This window comes from Schistocerca serialis, chromosome 11 (genome assembly GCF_023864345.2).
Source record: "Schistocerca serialis cubense isolate TAMUIC-IGC-003099 chromosome 11, iqSchSeri2.2, whole genome shotgun sequence".
Classification (NCBI taxonomy): Eukaryota; Metazoa; Arthropoda; class Insecta; order Orthoptera; family Acrididae; genus Schistocerca; species Schistocerca serialis.
In genome coordinates, this window is record NC_064648.1 from 100,407,877 (window position 1) to 100,428,518 (window position 20,642).

General features: G+C 40.3%; 1 protein-coding gene across 3 annotated transcripts in view; it reads left to right on the forward strand.

Moving 5' to 3' along the window:
• The first annotated feature begins 430 nt into the window (after window positions 1-430).
• The window catches only part of LOC126427336 (zinc finger protein ZFP2-like), a 75,847-nt gene continuing 55,635 nt past the window's right edge, over window positions 431-20,642 (forward strand). For 2 of the 3 annotated variants that reach the window (XM_050089660.1, XM_050089663.1), the window contains exons 1-2: window positions 431-502; window positions 5,613-5,702. In XM_050089660.1, coding sequence (XP_049945617.1) covers window positions 443-502; window positions 5,613-5,702 — 150 coding nt within the window. In that variant the 5' untranslated portion in view covers window positions 431-442. Of the gene's footprint in view, window positions 503-5,612; window positions 5,703-20,642 lie in introns of those variants that run through there. The other variant, XM_050089662.1, reaches the window with a different exon arrangement.

The following is a 20,642-nucleotide window of genomic DNA, read 5'->3' on the forward strand; positions in this document are numbered from 1 at the left end:
TATGATAGTTAGCGACCTCATGTAATTTGGAAATCACATCATGTGCAGTAGGTCAGCAAATATACATTTCATTTTTTTGTTTAAAAGAAATCAGATTTGAAAGGAAAAACAGAACAAATCTAAAAGTACAGTATTGGCCTTTTCTAACTAAATGAGCCATGAAACCACAATTATTTCAATCACTTTGTGTACAGCTTTCAAATTCCAATAAATTTTCAAAATCGTTTCCTTCAATAACAGTTATTGTAATTTATGTAGGTGTTGTACTAATATGGCGGAAAGCATTTACCAAAGAGATAGAATAACCTATAGTGTTTTGCTTTTCGCATTTTTTATTTCCGGTCTTGCAAATTAGCCGTATGGAGATTCTTCCATAATGTTTATATTTCAGCATACAGCACTATGTTCTGTCTTACTGCAATATCTTTGGTTTTGGTGTTGTATGATCTTAACCTGTTGCCATCTCGTGGTTTTGAAGAAATTTGCGTGTTACATCTTCCAGGTAATAAATAAGCCTTTAGAAATTACAAAAATCAGCAAAAGAAACACTAAAATTTGTTTGGTGACCAAATTAACTCGGTATTTCTTTTATATTATGATTACAGCTGATTTTGATGAGTGTAGTCGCGAATATTTTGTGATAACACTGTGGTAACTATTCCTGACACGATTTTTTTCTAATGTTATTAGGCATACGTGAATGAAACTTTTCAGTATTTAATGGTGAACATTACTTATGCCGTGCCTGGTGACAGTCTGGGACGCTGTGTGAATGTTGTAATTTTTTCAGGTTATGTTTATCACAACCGAACACCTGTGTTGTTTTCTGTGGTCTTATAAGTTTTCGAATTGCAAAAGGCAGGTAATAGTTCTTAAACAAGCAGTTTAGTGTAATTCGTGTCTACATGGTTCATCCATTAAGAAAATTACTAGGTCGATATTGTATGGCGTACAGTCCATTGCTTACTGTGTTTGGCGTGTCTGGTAAAATCGCTGTATGTGCCTTCGTAAAAGAGACGTTGCGATTGTGACATGTTGTCAGAAGTTACTGGAGCAGTTTCTCCACGCAATGATCTCCAGCGAAAGTGAATGTCAATTTTGTGTACTCCGAGACTGACGAGAAAAGGTGGACAGTGAAGTTCGCACATTCACCAATTTAGCATGGTTATGTTGACTTGCGTAATAATGTTTGCGAAGATAGTTTGCTGTGATCTGATGCAGGGATATAGCTGCTGCAGATTGTAGAGCTACCGTTAAGCAATTTTACAAATGCCCACACCTACAACATTTCATAGTTTGGATATGTTCGCGTGAAAAGTAATGTTTTAGAAGGTATTAATTGTGTTGCATTTTCTGTTTATTTTCAGTGTGCTTTGGTTATTTATCTTTCTTGTTTTCTTCTATAGCTTGGTACATCGCGTGTAAATACCAGTTCGTTGTAGTGTGTGGGTTTCAATGTGTTTTTGTATAAGATTATCATAACATTATTTAGAAAGTGTCAGAAAATTTGGCCAGGATGAGGTATTAATTAACCGAGGTGTAATTTCTCTAACAAAAAGCATTACACATCATCAGAACTCAACAGAACATTCGTCATCATTATGGTTAGTAGGAAGTAGTTTCATTAAATCAGTTTTGTAAGGAAAAACTAACAGATGGGCAATTCCATAGTTACGGGTGTTACATGTACACACCTTAAAATCAGGAAAAATAATGTAAGGAAAAATATTTATTGAATTTAATATTGAAAACTTTTAAGGCTTACATTATAATTCAGGTTAGAAATGTTGATACTGGAATTGTTTTATTGTTCTCCTGGTTATTAATCAAAAAAGTAGTGTTACGGGTGTTACCAAAAGTAGACCTGACGCCTGTTATGAGTTAGGGAATTCTCTAATTTCTCCAAACTTGATGAAGCTTTTATTCTCGTAAAACAACTGTTAAGAGGTATTGCCCCAAAATTTATTCTGAAATATAAATTTTTATTTTTTTGGACATCATAACTCAGTATCCTATATATTTTTTGCTGTTACAGGTGTTACATTAAATGTTACGGGTGTTACATAGATGCATCAGATTTGATTCTTGAAGAAATAAATCTACCTCTTACAATTGCATAAAAAGTAAAGAAGTAGGCCTATTGTAGTTTATTTGGAATAAAATTATGTACTTAAGAAAACATATTTGAAGGATAAAGCTATTTATTACACAAAAAAATTTATTACAATTTTATAGTACAACTAGGCCAAGATATCGTTACTTACTTAACATTTACCTCATTTTGTAGGCCTAATAAATTTATGACAAAAGTGTTTTCTTATTATTGATAGGTTTAAAAACTTCATTTAATAATCTTTTTCAGCAACATCCAACTCAAAATTGAACTCATAGTACAAACGATTACCTTGTTGTTTTATTTCTGGTGCTGTTACCTTAGATAGTACTTGGCCGAATTGCACAAAACAAATATCAGTTTCATCTAGTTTAAAAAGTGTTTTACTTTTTCCTACTGACTTCAGAAGCATTATTTTCACATCCTCCTCTTCAGCAACCTCACTCTGGCAGATTGCCAAGTAATGGTATTGAATTTTGGATAGGGTTGGCTACTTTTAGTCACTTGGAATGTCAATCAAGACAAATAACCCAAATTTTAAATCAGACTTTTCAATTTTATTATTTAGGCTTAACTCTCAAGCACTTCCAATATTGTCTTGTGATTCAGATAGTGGAACAGTCTCCTGATCAGAATCATCAGAACTGCACACTTCATAGAAGTTTATGCATCTTTTTGCATGTAGGCCTAATGTTTTAGTTTTGGCCTCCTCAGTAATACTGACACACTTGTCATTAATGACTCTGCTGTTTTTGAAACCAGCAAATCAGTTGTGTTGTAAGGCCGAAAGTGATGGCAGCCCTGGATTTGAGGAATCGCTTGTAAATTTTTCCACCTTTCATCCAAAATAGGAATGTTATGCTCCACTGTTATCTTATCAACCCATAGTACTTTAATTTTAGAAAAATTCTTCAGGGTGTAGTCACAAAAGTCAATTGCGTTATTAATAATAACTTTCCTAGATCTAACAGCTGTCCACACGCTCCTCTTCAGTGCACCTCCAATGCCATCCATGGCTCCTTTACCATTTGAACTGGCAAAAAAGTTCCACTTAACTGGCAATCCAAAGTCTCTCTCAAAATAACATAGATTGGACAAAGTATATTTATTTTTGAACTGCCCAGCACAGTTGGCAGAAAATATATAAATTCTTTTAACTTTGGGAAAAGCTTTTCTAATCTCCGTTATAACAGTTTTAAGAAAAGGTCACACACAATATTTTGTGTGTGAAAGGTCGTTACTGGTGACTGCATAGGACCTGACTTCATGGTTTGCAAACCAAATGCAGAAAGTGCAAATAGTTACTTGTGAATGCGCCCATTGTGCACTCTGTACCTCATCTTGTGAAATTAGCGCATAATTCTCTGCAAAGTCCAGTTGAAGAACACATTCTTCAACGTCAAGGCTGTTTTTCTTTCCTTGGAAGAAATCACTCTGCTTTATCTTCACGTAGCAATGTTTTTTAAACTGAGGCAATTTGTCTACCAGTGATGCTAAGGCATAATCGCAGCTCCCTGAATTTTCACTAAGACAAGGACGATGTTTCGCATCGTTTTCCCATTGCTTCCAGACAATTTTTTTAGTTAAGTCAAAGCCTTCTGGGATAAATTTGCTCAATTTAATTTGACATTCCTGGCATGACCCTAAAACACAGTCTTCGTTCTGTGAATTACAACTTCATTCGTTCACTAATTCCTTGTGATTGCTTGGAACAGATGGAACAGCTTTGCTCAAGGGCTCAAGTATGCTTATGAAATTGTAGTGGTACTTACACACACACACACACACACACACACACACACACACACACACACACACACACACACATTATGTGGTGTATATGATGATAGGAGAACAAAAGGTGGTCGCAGTGAATAAAACGTGGTCTTTCCTACAGAAATATCTGGATGGAGTTTTTTGAATTCCTCGTAAACCTCTCCTACAGTCAGAAGTAAGCGACACTTTTGGAATTTCTGTTTACATTCTCCCTTTTTCCATACAGTTAAAAGATCTTTATGCCCAGGAGCTTGGCGGCTTATGTCATCCCTAGTGAAGAACTCTAGAATTTTTAGTTTTTTCTCTTCACTTAAGACTGGAGTTCTGGAATGTTTTGTATAACATGAAAGTTTCAGGGCCAATTATATCGGAAACTATCTTTTCAATAACAGCAGATTTTTTTACTGGGGCTTATTGGAAGTACCCTTTGGTTATAATTTAAATGCAGGGCCTAGGCCTACTAGAGATGGTGGCATTAAACCTTCCAAATCAAGTTACAGGTGTTACGTATGTGTTAAGTAACACCCGTAACAGCTCTAAGAGTGTTAAATAAGATTCCAAAATGCCATGTAATGGTATGATATTGTAAAACATGTGCATAACCCCACTTTTACAGAAAGGCATTGTACAGAACAAATTTACTAGATTACAAATTAAAGTTTTGTATCTTTTTTGTTACGGGTGTTACAGGGTGCATATATATTATAAAACTAACAAAATAAAGAAATTAGCTCATCACAACAAAACGAATTATTATGAGCTACAACAATGTTGACTTCAATATTCTTTGCAACAATAGAACAATCAGCCATAGATAACACAACTAATACTCATCTGGAAATAGCATAAAACATACCTCTCTGTGGTGCCATAGAGTAGTGCACTTTAAACACTTAGTGAAGGTAGAAATTTAGTTTTTTCATATTCATGATTATTTTGCAATGAAAAAATGTACTTTTAACTTGACATTTTTAAGGTTGTATTTGTAATATTGTCATTTTAACTTTTCTGTCACAAAGTCTCTTTAACGTGGAATGACCCAGATGTTAAAACTTGATGGTAATCAAGAATCAGAAGTTCCACAGTGCATTGTATAGATTGCAGTACAAGTGTATGTTTTTCTTCAGTGAGTAGGTAAAGATTCCAGAGTATCAGTGCTTACTGTGCTTACTCTAAATTGAGGATACAACTGTGAATGAATGTAGATGAAGAAAGTTTCAAAGTAAGACCTATGTTAAAATTGCATATTCACTGGTTGGCGAACATCATTTGCGCATCAGCCTGAAATTAAGTAACACGGCAAACAAAGTGTTGAATAAAATGTTTGGTTTTATTCAGTAATTTCACTACAGTGTGTTGATTGCTGTAATTAATCATAATGTTGAAGTTAGTGTACACACAAAAATTACATGTCTTCCATAATTCTCTCAGTGGCACAGTATACCACAAGCTTGTATTACAAAGGAATGGCAGCAACAATTGATACTATTTGGTTTCCATTGAATGTGATTTTAAGATTGAATGTTGTCTCCTCATAACCTGAGAAGTGTGAATGAATTGATATCACTGAACAGTCTTTTCCTCATCCACTGTTGTGTGTGTCCTGTGTAATCAACCATTTTCTGCACCCAGTAGGGGAGTGAAAATACTGCCTTTGAGTTGTACCTCATGGTAAGAATGGAAATTAAGTAAAACTGTTTTTATCTGATTGCTTGTTTTTCAGATTTGTATAAGTGCAGCTATGGACCAGAAGCCACCTGTTTGGATGAAAAAAGAGGAAACAGATGAAGTACCAGCTGAGCCAGTCTCCATGGTAAGTGGCTTACTTGTACTTCTCATGAATGTTTCATTAATCTATTTGTGCAGTATGGTGTGTGAATACATGCAATTTTTGTCATACTACTGGAACCACGAGTAATATAGTCTACTAAAAAACCGATGTTTTTCAGTGTTAAACATGACATTTTTAACGGTTGAAATGAGCTTTGTGTTGAATGTCACATGGAATTGAGGCAAGGGTTACAATTTAGTGTTCAATAAACAGGGAAAATATGTTGTCCCTCATAAAAATTTTACAATTATTCAGGCTGCTGGCTAAAGTGGTGAAATACTGCAAGTGTCGGCAGGACATACAGTTGGCAAAAGTTACAGCGTCTCAGACCAGGGGTTGCTACATGTGGCGGTGCCGTAGAGAGAAACTATGGTGCTCCATAAGCCATGGTACCTGTTTTGAAGGTCTAGGTTGGACATGAGAGAGATTGTGTTGATGATGGATGTATTATTTTTGTTATAGATCCTCCCACAGTTTTTGTGCACATGACACTGGTGTGAGAGAGAGAATGATTTTTGACTGGTTTTTGTTTTGTAGGGAAGTTTGTTCTGAATATATTAAGTACTGGGGTAAGTTGGATGGGCGAGAGGTGGTGGTGGTGGTGGTGGTGGTGGTGGTGGTGGTGGTGGTGGTGGTTGACGGGTTGCAGTTTGGGAAGAGGAAGTATGGGAGGGGTAAGTATCTGGTTGGTTTATGGGTGTGGGGGACTGTTGTATCCGGGGATGGTTTTTCAGTGTGTGTTTGTAGGGGTTTGGAAGGGTGCATGAAAAGGGAATTGGTGGGATTAATTGAGAAGTGTATAGAGGAGGGTAGCACAATAGTTTCCAATACAATTCAAGAATTATGAGACTGGAGCATGTAGAAATACGATAGAGGGGTTGGGGGGGGGGGGCGATTAAGTCAGTTATTGGGAGGGGGAAGAGGTGCTCCTCTAACCTTCGGTCTCATTTAGATGAGTATTGTTGCGGAACAGCATCCCTGGGGACTATTGCATGTTTCGTGTGTTGTTGGTTTTTTTTTTTTTTTTTAAAAAAGGGCAATTAGTAAAAGAAGGGATCGGTTAGTAGGACACGTTCTGAGACATCAAGGAATCACCAATATAGTATTGGAGGGCAGCGTGGAGGGTAAAAATCATAGAGGGAGACCAAGAGATGAATACACTAAGCAGATTCAGAAGGATGTAGGTTGCAATAGGTACTGGGAGATGATGAAGCTTGCACAGGATAGAGTAGCATGGAGAGCTGCATCAAACCAGTCTCAGGACTAAAGACCACAACAACAACAACAACTAGTTAAATGAATATGTACTGTAAATGTAATTTATTGGGTATATATGGTTGGTTAAGGTGGTGTTGTGATGGTGGGCGGCTGGGGGGGGGGGGGTGTAGTTGTTCGTAATGTTTGCAGAGGTAGGTGGGGGGGCTGGTCGTTGTTTTGTGATTATCTTGTGAAGGATCTATTTTGTCGCAGTTTTTGAGTTATAGTGTGTGATTGAGATTTGTTTATTTTTTGGTTTTTACTTGTTGATGGATATTTGATTCTTGGGGCAGGGTGGAGGTTGGTGGGGGGGGGGGGGGGAGGTTGGTTGGTTGTGGGTGGGTTGGGAGTTTCTTTTGGTTTTTTTGTTTTGTTTTGTTTTGTGTGTGTGTGTGTGTGTGTGTGTGTGTGTGTGTGTGTGTGTGTGTGTGAGAGAGAGAGAGAGAGAGAGAGAGAGAGAGAGAGAGAGAGAGAGAGAGAGAGAGAGAGAGATTGTGGTGGCTGGCCTAGTGTGCAGCGCCAGAACTTTTTTTGTGTTAAGTAGTCATTCTTTTGGGTATATTTTTCGCGTGTTATGATGGTTGGTGGGATATTTCTGTGTTGTTTGCTTGGTAGTATTGTTTTGGTATAGTGAGCTGCTCTTGACCCATATAGGGCACTCTACTGGGTATAAAGCAAATGGTCACTGCTTTTTACTTCGGTGGCCATTTCCTGTGCCTGTTCAGTGTAGTGGAAAATTTGTCTCAATTCTTTGGGTTAGTATTACAATAACCATTGGTTCCATTCACTCCTTTGTTCACCAGACCCATATAGGTAAAGGGAAGAGTCTGATTCCAATGTGTTGTCGCCGTTAAGGGTGTTTCGCTATCGTGAGCTGATGCTGACCTATACAGTGTGGTCCATTGATCGTGACCGGGCCAAATATCTCACAAAATAAGCGTCAAATGAAAAAACTACAAAGAAACAAACTTGTCTAGCTTGAAGGGGGAAGCCAGATGGCACTACGGTTAGCCCACTAGATGGGCTGCCATAGGTCAAACGGATATCAACTGTGTTTTTTTAAATATGAGCCCCCATTTTTTATTCCATATTTGTGTAGTACGTAAAGAAATATAAATGTTTTAGTTGGACCACTTTTTTCACTTTGTCATAAATGGCGCTGTAATAGTCACAAACATATGGCTCACAAATTTAGACGAACAGTTGGTAACAGGTAGGTTTTTTAAATTATAATACAGAATGTAGGTATGTTTGAACATTCTATTTTGGTTGTTCCAATGTGATACATGTACCTTTGTGAGCTTATCATTTCTGAGAATGCATGCTGTTACAGCGTGATTACCTGTAAATACCACATTAATGCAATAAATGCTCAAAATTATGTCTGTCAACCTCAGTGCATTTGGCAAAATGTATAACGACATTCCTCTCAACAGTGAGTAGTTCACCTTCCGTAATGTTCGCACATGCATTGACAATGCACTGACGCATGTTGTCAGGCATTGTCGTTGGATCACGATAGCAAATATCCTTCAACTCTCCCCACAGAAAGAAATCCAGGGACGTCAGATCCGGTGAACGTGCAGGCCATGGTATGGCGCTTTGATGACCAATCCACCCGTCATGAAATATGCTATTCAATACAGCTTCAACCACATGCGAGCTATGTGCCGTACATCCATCATGTTGGAAGTACATCGCCGTTCTGTGTCATGGAGTGGAACGTCTTGTATTAACATCGGTAAAACATTATGTAGGAAATTGGCATACATTGCACCATTTAGATTGCCATCAATATAATGGGGGCCAATTATCCTTCCTCCCACAATGCTGCACCATACATTAACCCGCCAAGTTCGCTGATGTTCCACTTGTCGCAGCCATCGTGGCGTTTCCGTTGCCAAATAGTGCATGTTATGCCAGTTTACATTACCACTGTTGGTAAATGACACTTCATCGCTAAATAGACTGTGTGCAAGAAATCTGCTGTCGTCCCATAATTTCTCTTGTGCCCAGTGGCAGAACTGTACACACAACACAACACACTTCAATTTGGAGCCTGCTAGTGCAGAGGGTTGCATTTTGTGTCAGCAACGTGGAAGAGTTGACAGAGTAATATGCATGACAAGTAATACCACAATTGATATTGAGAACAGAATAAAAATTTTGGAGGCATTACTTCCCAGTACACACTTCTAATAAATAGATACCTTTGACCATTCCCTCCAGAGTTGTGGCATGGTTCCCTTGGCTTTGGCAGCATACATTTGGAAGCCGTAATACTGAACGCATATTCAGTGATCAGCCAGAACATAATGACCACTGCGTTAGAGTGTCCTCTGGTGAGGAATGATTGCTAGTCACACACACACACACACACACACACACACTGTGCATGTAGTATCAGCCAGCTTGCTGTCTGTGTTTATGATGGGGAAGGTTCGCAATGAATTTGAGTTTGACCTAGGGCAGATTGTGATTGCCTGGAGGCTCAGCACAAATGTTTCAGAAATTGTACAGTGTATTTAGTGTTTGAGGAGTGCTGTGCTGAGTGTCTTCAACACGTGGTGAAACTAAGGTGAAACCACATCCAGACATTGTGGGGTTGGGTAGCTGCTCCCCATGACAGATGGTGAAATAGAACAGGTGGCAAAATGAGGCAACATAATGCACTGTGTCACAAAGTCAAGAGTGTAATAATGGTTTGAGGAACACTGGTGATTTCCAGTCAATGTACTGGTTCCCTAACTCACCAGATCTGGGCCGTATCGAACACTTTGGGGATGTCATAGAACATGGTATCAGAGCTCATTGCCCCCACCCCTTCCTCAGAATTTATGAGAATTAGGTGATCTGTCAGTACAGATGTGGTAGCAACAATCCTACAGTGACCTACAAAGGCTTCATTGCTTCCACTCCACAATGTGTTCCTATCATTATGTGCAAAAGTTGGGCACTCTGGCTTTCAGGAAGGCAGTCATGATGTTCTAGCAGATCAGAGTGTGGCAGTTCCCATTATTGAAAGACGATGCTTTTTTGGTTGTGGTGGTGATGATCATTGTTATCATTATTTGTATTATTATATTCATATTATTATGTGCAGCTAATTAATAGAAAGATAAATTAATAACACCATTTTTGTTGTATTCTTGCTATCTCCTGCCAACCATCTCTCTCCAATGCATCCTCTTTGCCTACGTCATGCCGCCTTATTATTTCATTGATACTGTCTTTCCAAAACTTAAGTGGTCTACTGTGTTTCTGTCAGCAAGGTAGTTTCCAATAAACTATTCTTTGGCCAACAATTATCTAACATTTTCAACAAATGTCCATACCAGTTTGATGATTTTCTTTCTATGTTGTCGCTGTTTCATTTGTCCTCATTTCAGCTCTTACTTCAGCATTACTGATTTTTTCAGTCTTGATACGCTGGTGCTCCTTCATAAATAATACATTTCCAGGACTTTGTCTTCTGTTGAGACCAACATGTAAAACCCATAGTTCTGGTCGATAACATAGGACTGGTTTAATCATTCTATTAGGAATGTTCTTGTCCCACCAAAACGAATTAATGGCAATGGAATAGTTGTAAATAGTTTGCCAAGGTAGGGTGTATGTGCATTTTTTAAATAGTTTTGCCAGAAGTAAGTGTTCAGGGAAATAAAAGGTTTTGATGTTGCTGTTGTCTGATTCAGATATTACAAGTGATAATGAGTGACAAATGCAAGACATTTCAGTACCTGATCCCCTGCACAGATGCCTTACAAATGGCAAAAGTGACAGGATTATCATGAATGAGAAAAAAATGGAGAGGGTAAACTGAAGTTGCTTTGCTAAAATTACGTGACAGTGAAGTTTTAAACATTATATACTGACAGTAGGTGGGCAGAGTACACATTGTTGGACCAGGAGCAGCCAGTGTAGCAAACCACATGAACAGACGGAAGCATTCAAGGAACTGTGAGGGGATAACCTGAAATATATTTAAATGTTCAATAATTACAGGAGTCACAAGAACACTGTGGAGTCATTTTCAGGATTGCAGAACACAGTACCTGCTAAACCAAAAATTTTTATCCCATACTTTGCCTTCATTGTGAGTAACTAGTATTATTACAATATCACAGGGAGAATTAGAAACATCATATGGTCCTTTAGGTTGTTTTCCACAATATAGTTCAATATTACAAGCGAATAATGTTTTAGCATCTGCTAAACCAAAAATTTTTACCCGTACTGTGCTGCTTTGTTTGGGAAATACTGAACAAAAGAACAGTGACCCCGGAAAGTTTGCAGCATTTCGTCAACTGTCACAAATTGTCCTACACTATATGCGTTCTTGCATTTCACCACAAAAGCTTCCAATATTTGCATTATTGCAGCAAGTTCATCAGGTACTCTTCTTTCTTGCCTTATACTCTAGTTGACAAAATCCATCCTGGATTTTCCATTGTTTGATTACAATATTGCTTTCCACACAGAAACACACAGTAAAAGAAAATTCTTCACACAAAGATATTTATGCACCTGCTAATAATGCTGCTGCAGAAGTGCTGTACTAGTTACGCACACATTATAGCACCCAATAGCTTTCATTTACAGCAAATGCAATGAAAATTCTTCAGTTAAGTGGCCAGAAAAATAAATTTGGGTGGCACTGTTTTTGTAAGGATAAACTAGTGATACTAGACATGCTGAATTTGGGACAAGAATTTCAGAAAAATCGTGGTACATACATGGATGTAATGAGGGGCCACTGAAAGCTAAAACTGTACCAAGAGTGTGACTCCAACTTTAAACCACATGATTAGGAAGAGTGGAAAGTAAATGGCTGTGAATTTGTACTCTACTGCGTATAAAGCAAGTGGTATCACCATTAGACTGTTTTTTTTTTTTTTTATTATTATTTGCAATGGTACATTTTCACTATCATGATTTTGGCTTTAAAGTGCCATTATCAAGTGTTTCAATGTTATACAGTGCCTAAGATGACATACTGTCATATTTAAAATACACTATTAGACACATTGTCTAATGGTCAGTATTTGTGGTAGTAGGCAGTAGGCTTTTACCAGAAATATGTTTCTAATAGTTTATTTTTAATATGACAGTATGCCATCTTAGGCACTGTATAACATTAAAACACTTGATAATGGCACTTTAAAGCAAAAATCATGACGTGTAAATGTGACACTGCAAATAATGTCTAATGGCGGTACTGACTTTAAAGAAATATATTATGACTGTGGCCCCACATTATGAAAAAATATTATATGATAGGACTGCTGCTGATCTCTATATGTGAAAGTGATTTGGTGGACAGGGTGGGCAGCAAACTGTGGGTACTTGCTGATGATGCAGTTGTGTATGGTAAGATGTCAAAGTTGAACGGCTAGAAGATACAAGACAACTAAGACAAAATTTATAGTTGATGTGATGGATGGCAGATAGTTCTAAATGTGGAAAGTTGTAAGTTAATATGGATGAGTAGGAAGAAAAAACCTGCAATGTTCGAATACAGAATAAGAATCTTTATTAGCCATTCAGTATTGGTAGTGTTCTGCTTAAGGCAGTTGTCATTTATATCATCATCATCATCATCAGCCAATTCAATCATTAGATGATGTGGCCTCTTCGAGTCGTGGATTCAGGTAGGCTTTCAGAAGTCTTCTCCAAGTGGGACGGTCTTGGGCAGTTCTCTGCCAGGTGTTACCAGCGATCTTCTTGATGTCTTTGTCCCATCTGTCTGGTGGTCTTCCTCTAGGCCTCCGGTGCTCTCTCGGACTCCACTCCAGTACTAACTTCGTCCATCTGTTGTCTTTTCTTCTTGCGACGTGGCCAGCCCACTGCCATTTCAAGGAACCTACTCTCTCTAAGATGTCATTAACCTTCGTCACAGACCGGATGTCATCTGCCCTTTTCCTGTCCTTTCTTGTATAGCCCAGCATTGATCTCTCCATGGCTCTCTGTGCTGTCCTAAGTTTCCCTTTTGTGAATGAGTTCAGTGTCCATGTCTCGCATCCGTACGTCATCACAGGAAGAATGCATTGATCAAATACTGCTTTCTTCAGATTTACTGGCATTTTTGATCTGAATACTTTTGAATTCTTCCCAAATGCTTGCCAGCCAAGCTTGATGCGTCGATAGATTTCTGGTCTTATGTCTCCCTTCATATTTATAATCTGGCCAAGGTAGACATATTCACTGACCTCTTCTAGTAGACTGTCCTTGACTTTCACATCTCCAGCTGGGACCCATTTGTTGGATATTACTTTTGTTTTGGAAAGGTTCATGTTCAAGCCAACCAGTTGACATTCCGATGCAAGATCTGTAACTAAGTTTTGGAGTTCTGCGAAGTCTTTGGCCAGTAAGGCAATATCATCAGCAAATCTCAAGTTGGTAAGCCTTCTTCCATTAATTCTAATTCCCTTACCTTCCCAGCTCAGCCTTGACATAGCCATTTCCAATACAGCAGAGAACAGTTTTGGGGAGATGGGATCGCCTTGCTTGACACCCCTCATGATGCGGAATTCTTGAGTTGATTCGCCGATGTTAACATAAGCTGAAGAATTCTCGTAGATTTTCCTGAGCACTTCAATGTATGCTGCTCCCACTCCTTGCTCACTCAAAGCTTGGAGGACAGCTACATGGCTAACGGAGTCAAATGCCTTTTCAAAGTCAACAAAGGCAATGCAGAGAGGCAGTTGGTATTCATTCGCTCTGCTTATCACTTCACTAACGGTCAGAATGTGGTCAATAGTGCTAAAATTGCTTCGGAATCCAGCTTGTTCTATAGGTTGGGCTGAGTCTAGGGTGGAACTAATTCGGTTTAACAAGATCTTTGTAAAAATTTTGTACAAAATTGAGAGCAAGCTGATAGGACGGTAGTTTTTAATATTGTGAATACTTCCTTTCTTGTGTATCAAAATAATCTTAGCCTTGTTCCACGATAGTGGGATGGAAGCATAGTGCAGGCAGGAAGTAAATACTTTTGCCAAGTGATTTATTGTTACCTCTCCTGCCAGTTTGAGGATGTCAACGCTGAGCTCATCATCACCTGGTACTGTTCCCTTCTTCATGCTATCTAGAGCACACTTGACTTCCGATGGGAGTATATCTGGAACACTAGATATATCATTTAAATTAGATACACTCAAATTTTCCCCTGGATTGCTATACAAATTGCTATAAAAGTCTCTGATGAACTTCAAAACCGCCTCCTTTTCAGTGATTCGACTGTCATTTCCATCGAGTGCGATTTATATATCTGGGCATAAAGTTGCAAAGCAATATGAAATGGAACAAGTATGTGAGAACTGTGGTAGGGAAGATGAATCGTTGATTTTGGTCTGTTGGAAGAATTTTAGGAAAGAGTGGTTCACCTGTAAAGCAGACCACATATAGGATGCTGGTAGGACCTATTCTTGAGTGTAGCTTGTGTGTTTGGGACTTGTAATGGGTCAGATTGAGGTAATACATGGAAGCAATTCAGAGGCAGGCTGCTAGATTTGTTACCAGTAGGTTCAAACAATATGTAAGCATTAAAGAGATGCTTTGGGAACTCAAATGGGGATCTCTGGAGTGAAGGTGATGTTCTTTTTGAGAAACATAATCGAGAAAATATAATGAACGAACATTTGAATCTGATTGCCAAACGATTCTACTGCTGCCAACATACATTGTACAGAAGGACCACGAAGATACAGTATGAGTAATTTGGGCTCATATGGAGGCTTATAGTGCAGATTATTGTTTTTCACTTATTCTGTTTGGGAGTAAAGGAAATAACTAGTAGTGGTACAGGGTACCTTCCACCACACACCATATGGTTGCTTGCAGAGTATCTAGGTAGAAGTAAATGCAGATGCCATACAGTGAGCCTTTCCTGTGACTTTTGGAGGATTGCTAGAGGTGCAAGCAAACCCATATCATTATTTTTATTTGTACAAATTTAGGACAATTTCACAGTTAAATTCAGGTGTAAAATAAGTAATTTTATAATTGATAAAGCCTCCATAATCCACTACATCAGTACCATGGCTGTAGTATTGGGGAGGAGGAGAAAGTTGTCATGATATTTCACATTTTATTTTTGTACAATAAATATATGCCATTGTTTTATTGTTTTGCAAAATGATGAAACTTTTATTTAAGGAAAACTAGTTGAGTATTGGACATTTCCTGGGTATTTAGTTACTCCAATTCCAACCTCCTGCACCCATATTCTCTGTCCATCTGCTACTCTCTCTGTCCATCTGCCCCCAGGGGGCTCACAACTCTTTTGTTAGTACGTGACTGGCTAGCAGCCTTTGTAGCATTACTTTTCTTTTACAGCAAGTGTACACTTCCACAATCCATTTTCCCCTCTGCTTCTCCATCACATGGGTTTCTTGGTGCAGACCCTGCTTGCACCTGGTTTATGATTGGGACGTGAGTTTCCACTTCTGGTATTTTCTACAACTTTTCATTAAATAAATACATGGTGCCCATTGTTGAATTTGACCTGCTAAAATTTCTAAAATTCTCCAGAAGTGTGGATCATGAAAAGGAGATCACCCAATGCTGTTTATGCTCCAGCTTTGCACCTATGCCTTTAATAAGGTAATATAGCCAAAACCAAGCATGGTAGCCATTCTGTGGTGGTGGTAGGGGCATGAAGTACCTGCACAGTGGTAGCCACCTGACCAGACAGGTATCACACTGTTGGTGCTTGAACTGAAAACTCCTCCTGTATGCCAAGGAGTATGTGCTCATGATGTCAGGAGCACAGGGACTCCGAGCAACAGATTTCTGGCCAGGTAGCCATTGCCTAGGCTGGGTGGCACCCATAGGGAGAGCCCATGTTCTTACAATCTGACAATGAGCTACGCGTGATCCTGCAGTGATGGGACGTACACTTTGTCCATCGTGTACATAGGGGGCCAAAGGACAATAGGGTTGCTGCCAGAGCCTTCATCTTGGCCTCTGAGGGTAATTCATTGCCTGAAAAGGTCAAAGTGATGGTATACCGATGTGGTAGGAAACCATATGTTCTCCTCACCCCCCCCCCCCCCGCCCCCCCAATGTGCTGTTTCAAGTGTCTGAAATGTATCTACATATTTTCGCATTGCAGCATGTGCCCTGTTTGTAGAGATTGTGGACTAGTGCTCTCCTCTTCCTGCTTTCTTCACATGTACTTTGGGATTGATGGCCTCCTGTCCACTTGGTACATTGGACTCCACCTCCCAGCTGGAAACGAATCACCGTCCTCCAGCTTACATTGCTAGGAAGGGGTCTCTCAGAAATTTCCTTCCAAGATTTTTGCCAGTCTAGAACCTGACACCAGTTAGTTGCTAAAGGAGCCACAGGCTGCTGGTAACAGGGCTTCAGTCATCATTTTTATGTGAAACTGATTCAGAGAAGCCCTTATCATCAAAATCCTCTAAGGGGAGGAAAGACAAGGAAAATTCCTCCAAGGAGAAGGACCGTCCTGTGGCCCCCATGCTACAACATGTCTGTTCATTGCCTTTGGCCAAGGTGGAGTTTCCAGCAGCCTCTGATGCCATAGTTCACACCACACAATGGAACCTGGAACCTATATATGGGTGTAAATAGCCTCCTTGGTCCCTTCATGGTCTCACAGCATGTCAACAACATTATTCTCCAGGGGAATTGTTTCGGTTTTTCCACTACCTGCCATAGCTACATCTTTTAAGCACTTCCCCTGGCTTCTGCACTGCCCTTCAGGAGATTTTGTTTCTAATAGCATGGACCTTAGCCCTTTGTGGATACTGGGGATATTATGATTATCAAGCTACCTACAACAGGGGGTCTGGGGGAGTTAGCCCATATGTTCTAGACACTGTGTAGTGAACTAGATTTCAACCCCAATTACCCATTGTGGGGTGGAATCATGATCACTGTTCATGGTTAAGACCTTGCAAACTTACTGGCCTTACTTGATTTTTGCCCTTTGAATGCTGGTACCCCACACACTTTAGTGTCGGGCGCGGAACTTTCTTGGCCATTGACATTTCCATTTGAAGTCCTTTCCTTCTCCCATCCATCCACAGGAAAGTCCACAATGACCTGTGTGGAGTCAGCACTTCCTGATTTTTCCTGTCGCTCCTCAGCAACACTACCCTGGATGCCTGCCCAGACGAGCACTGGGGTGCTTTTGCTTCTGGTGTCCCCCTTGACTCCGCTCTGTGTGGAGATACCATTGAGGCAGTCCAGAATACAATTACTTCCATTGTTTTGGCAGCTGATTTTGCGATCTCCTGTTCCTCAGGCATGTCCTGACACAAGACAATACCTTGGTGGTCATCAGAAATTGCAGAAGCCATTAGAGATTGTAGGCAATCTCTACAGTGTCACAAGCAGCACCCATCGATGGAGTATATCATTGCCATTAAATTGCTGTGTACCCTTGTCAGCCACCTGATAAAATGATGGAAACAAGAATGCTGGAACATTAAGTTTCAACCACTGGACAATGTACCCCTCCCCCTCAGGTTTGGGCTAAGATCAGAGGTCTCTATTGATACCAGACACCTGTAGTTGTACTTATTGCCTTGAATGGTGCTGCCTCCATTGATGAGGTGTCGCAGAACGTTTTGCTGTGCATTATGCCCATACCTTTCATCTGAGAATTAGCCTTTAATGTTCTAAAATAGTGGTTGGAGAGAAAGCAATAATTTCATTCTATATGCCACCTGGAGCCATATAACGCTCCATGCAATGAGGGGGGATTCATCAGTGCCCTAGCCCACTGTCCTGATACAGCCCAGTGGCAAACCGCATTCACAACCAAATAATAAACCACCTATCAGTGGACTGTCAACGTCTTATACTTGCCATCTTTAACTGTATCTGGAGTGAGGGCGAGCTCCCCTCACAGTGACGAGAAAGAATCACTGTTCCAGTGCTCAAACGGGGTAAGCACCATCTAGAGAGGGACAGTCACACCAATGTTATCTGTAAGTTGCTTGAATGCATGCTGAGCCGGCGGCTGTGTTGACTCCTTGAGTCTCGGGGTCTTCTGGTTTAGTCTCATGTTGGTTTTTGCCATGTCCTTTCCACCACTGATAATGTGGTTTACCTGGAGTCTGCCATCTGAACAGCTTTTGCCTTACATCAGTGCCTTGAAGTCATATTCTTTGACCTGCAAAATGCTTGGGACACCACATGGTGATGTCACATATTTGATACCTTACACTAGTGGGGTCTCCAGGGTATGCTCCTGTTATTTATCAAGAATTTCCTGTTGCCCCAGATGTTCTGGGTTCGAGTTGGTGCTTCTAACTCAACCCCCTCCCCCCCCCTCCCCTCCTGCATATACAACAGAAGGGGATATCTCAGGGCGGTATATTGTGTGTCACTCTCTTTCTAGCAGCCATCAATGTCTAGCAGCAGCTGTGGGGTCCTCAGTATCACCCTCCTTGTACGCTGATGGCTTTTGCCTCTAGTGTTTATTCCTCTAGTGTGGATGTTGCTGAACATGCCAGCAAGGCACCATACAAAAGGTGCACTCATGGGTCCTCACTCATGGTGCTCAGTTCTCAGCCACCAATACTCACATCATGCACTTCTCTCTATGCTGTGCCATTCATCCACAACCAGAATTTTACTTTGATGACCTACTACTCATTTTGGTGGAGACTTACGGCTTTTTAGGACTAGTTATTGGTTTGTGGTTGGCATAGTTTCCCCATCTTCGCCAGTGTAAGTGAAAGTGCTGGTTTCACCTCAATAATCTTCGCAGCTTCCGTAACACAGGCAGGGGTGCAGATTGCACAACTGTTCTGCACCCTTACAAAGCCCTGATACAATCCTGTCTTGATTATGGACATCTGGCATACTGTTTGGCATCACCCTCAGCATTGCAGATACTGGATCATTGCAGGGTTTGACTTGCAAGAGAAGCCTTTTGAACTAGTCCTGTGACCAGCTTACTCATGGTGGATAGGGTCCCTCCATTGCAGATCAGGTGCCAACAACAGCTTGTCAACTATGCTACCCATGTTTACAACTCCCCGAATTGTCCAAACTACTGTCCTCTCTTCCCAAAAACGGAAATCCACATCCCACAATGGTGACCTGGATCAGGGATTATGATCACAATCCACATCCAGGCCCTCTTATGTACACCTCTGTGGTGCATCCCTTGGTCACAGCTATGTCTTGATCTATCACAAGGTCTGAAAATCCACATCCAGGCCCTCTTATGTACACCTCTGTGGTGCATCCCTTGGTCACAGCTATGTCTTGATCTATCACAAGGTCTGAAAAACTTGGTCTCTCAAGGCCTTCCACCACAAACTTTTCTCTGTCCTTTGTGCACCCTGGTGATCAGAAGTAGTCTATACTGGTTGCTCGATGACTGCTGGTCACATGGGCCTTGCTTATACTTGCATAGGACGTACTGAACTCCGTTTCTTGCCTGATAGCTGTAGTGTTGTGACTGCGATGTTGGTAGCCATCACTTTTGCTCTTGAGCATATCCATACCTTAACCGATAGGTCCTTAACCCATCTGCAGTGATTGCTTCAGAAGTTTGCAAGCCTCCAACCAATATTACCCTCACCATCTCTTGGTCATTGCTATCCAACGTTCCCTGTATGCCCTCGAACAATATGGACTCAGTGACTTTTGTTTGGACTCTGGGTCACATTGGGACCTCAGGGAATAAACTCGCTGATAGCCTGGGCAAGCTGGCTACCAATAAACTGACTTGAGATTAGTGTTCTGAGAGCAGACCTCCAATCAGTATGAGACCATGAAGTTTTAGGAATTTGGAAAATGGAACGGATTATTGTGACTTATAAAACAAACTACGGTTGATGAAGGAGATTATGAATCTGTGGAGATCCTCTATGCAGGCCTCCTGCAAGGATTCTGCTGCAATTTGCCAGCTCTGCATCAGCCATACCTGGCTGACTTATGGCCATCTTCTCCAATGTGAGGACTCACCCCACTGTCATGGTTTGTATTTGACAGTGGTCCAAGTTTTGCTGCTGGACTGTCACAACTCTTAATCTCCCTGACTTGCTGTCCCTGTTATTAGATGATGCATCAGTGGCTGACTTAATTTTATGCTTCATTCAAGAAGGGGACTTTTGTCAATCTCCTTAAAGGAGCGCCGTGTAACTTTACGACCCACTGAGGTGTTGACAGAACACAATATTGCCTGCTACACCCAGAATGAGCTGTGGCTATCTTGTCTTGCAGGGTGTATATGTGGAAAAGGATAAAAAATTCCCGGGTTCTTCCCGATTAAGAAATACACTTTCTCCTGGGTGAAAATACACTTTTTCCATGTTAAGTGACAGTATCCTTTCCTGTGGAATTGGAAAATGTATCAATCCTTTGAATGGTGTAGGATCTCCCACCCCTTTAGGAAACAAACCCCAGAAAAAAATGCGTTTTCGAAATATTTTTGATTTGCAGCAACATGTACGGTGCGTATTTTCGTATTACAAATGTATATAATCGAATTCCACCAGTTAATTTCTGAAGCATTGAAATAGAGATCGCGATGCGCTTTTGTAAGCCAGTCATAGCTCATGTCACATGATCTCGCCTGCTGATGGTAGCAAATATTCATCGCATTTACATGGGGCACCCAGAACCTGATTTTGTAAACTGGTCTCCCAATACTGCTTCTGGGTGATCATGTAAACACTT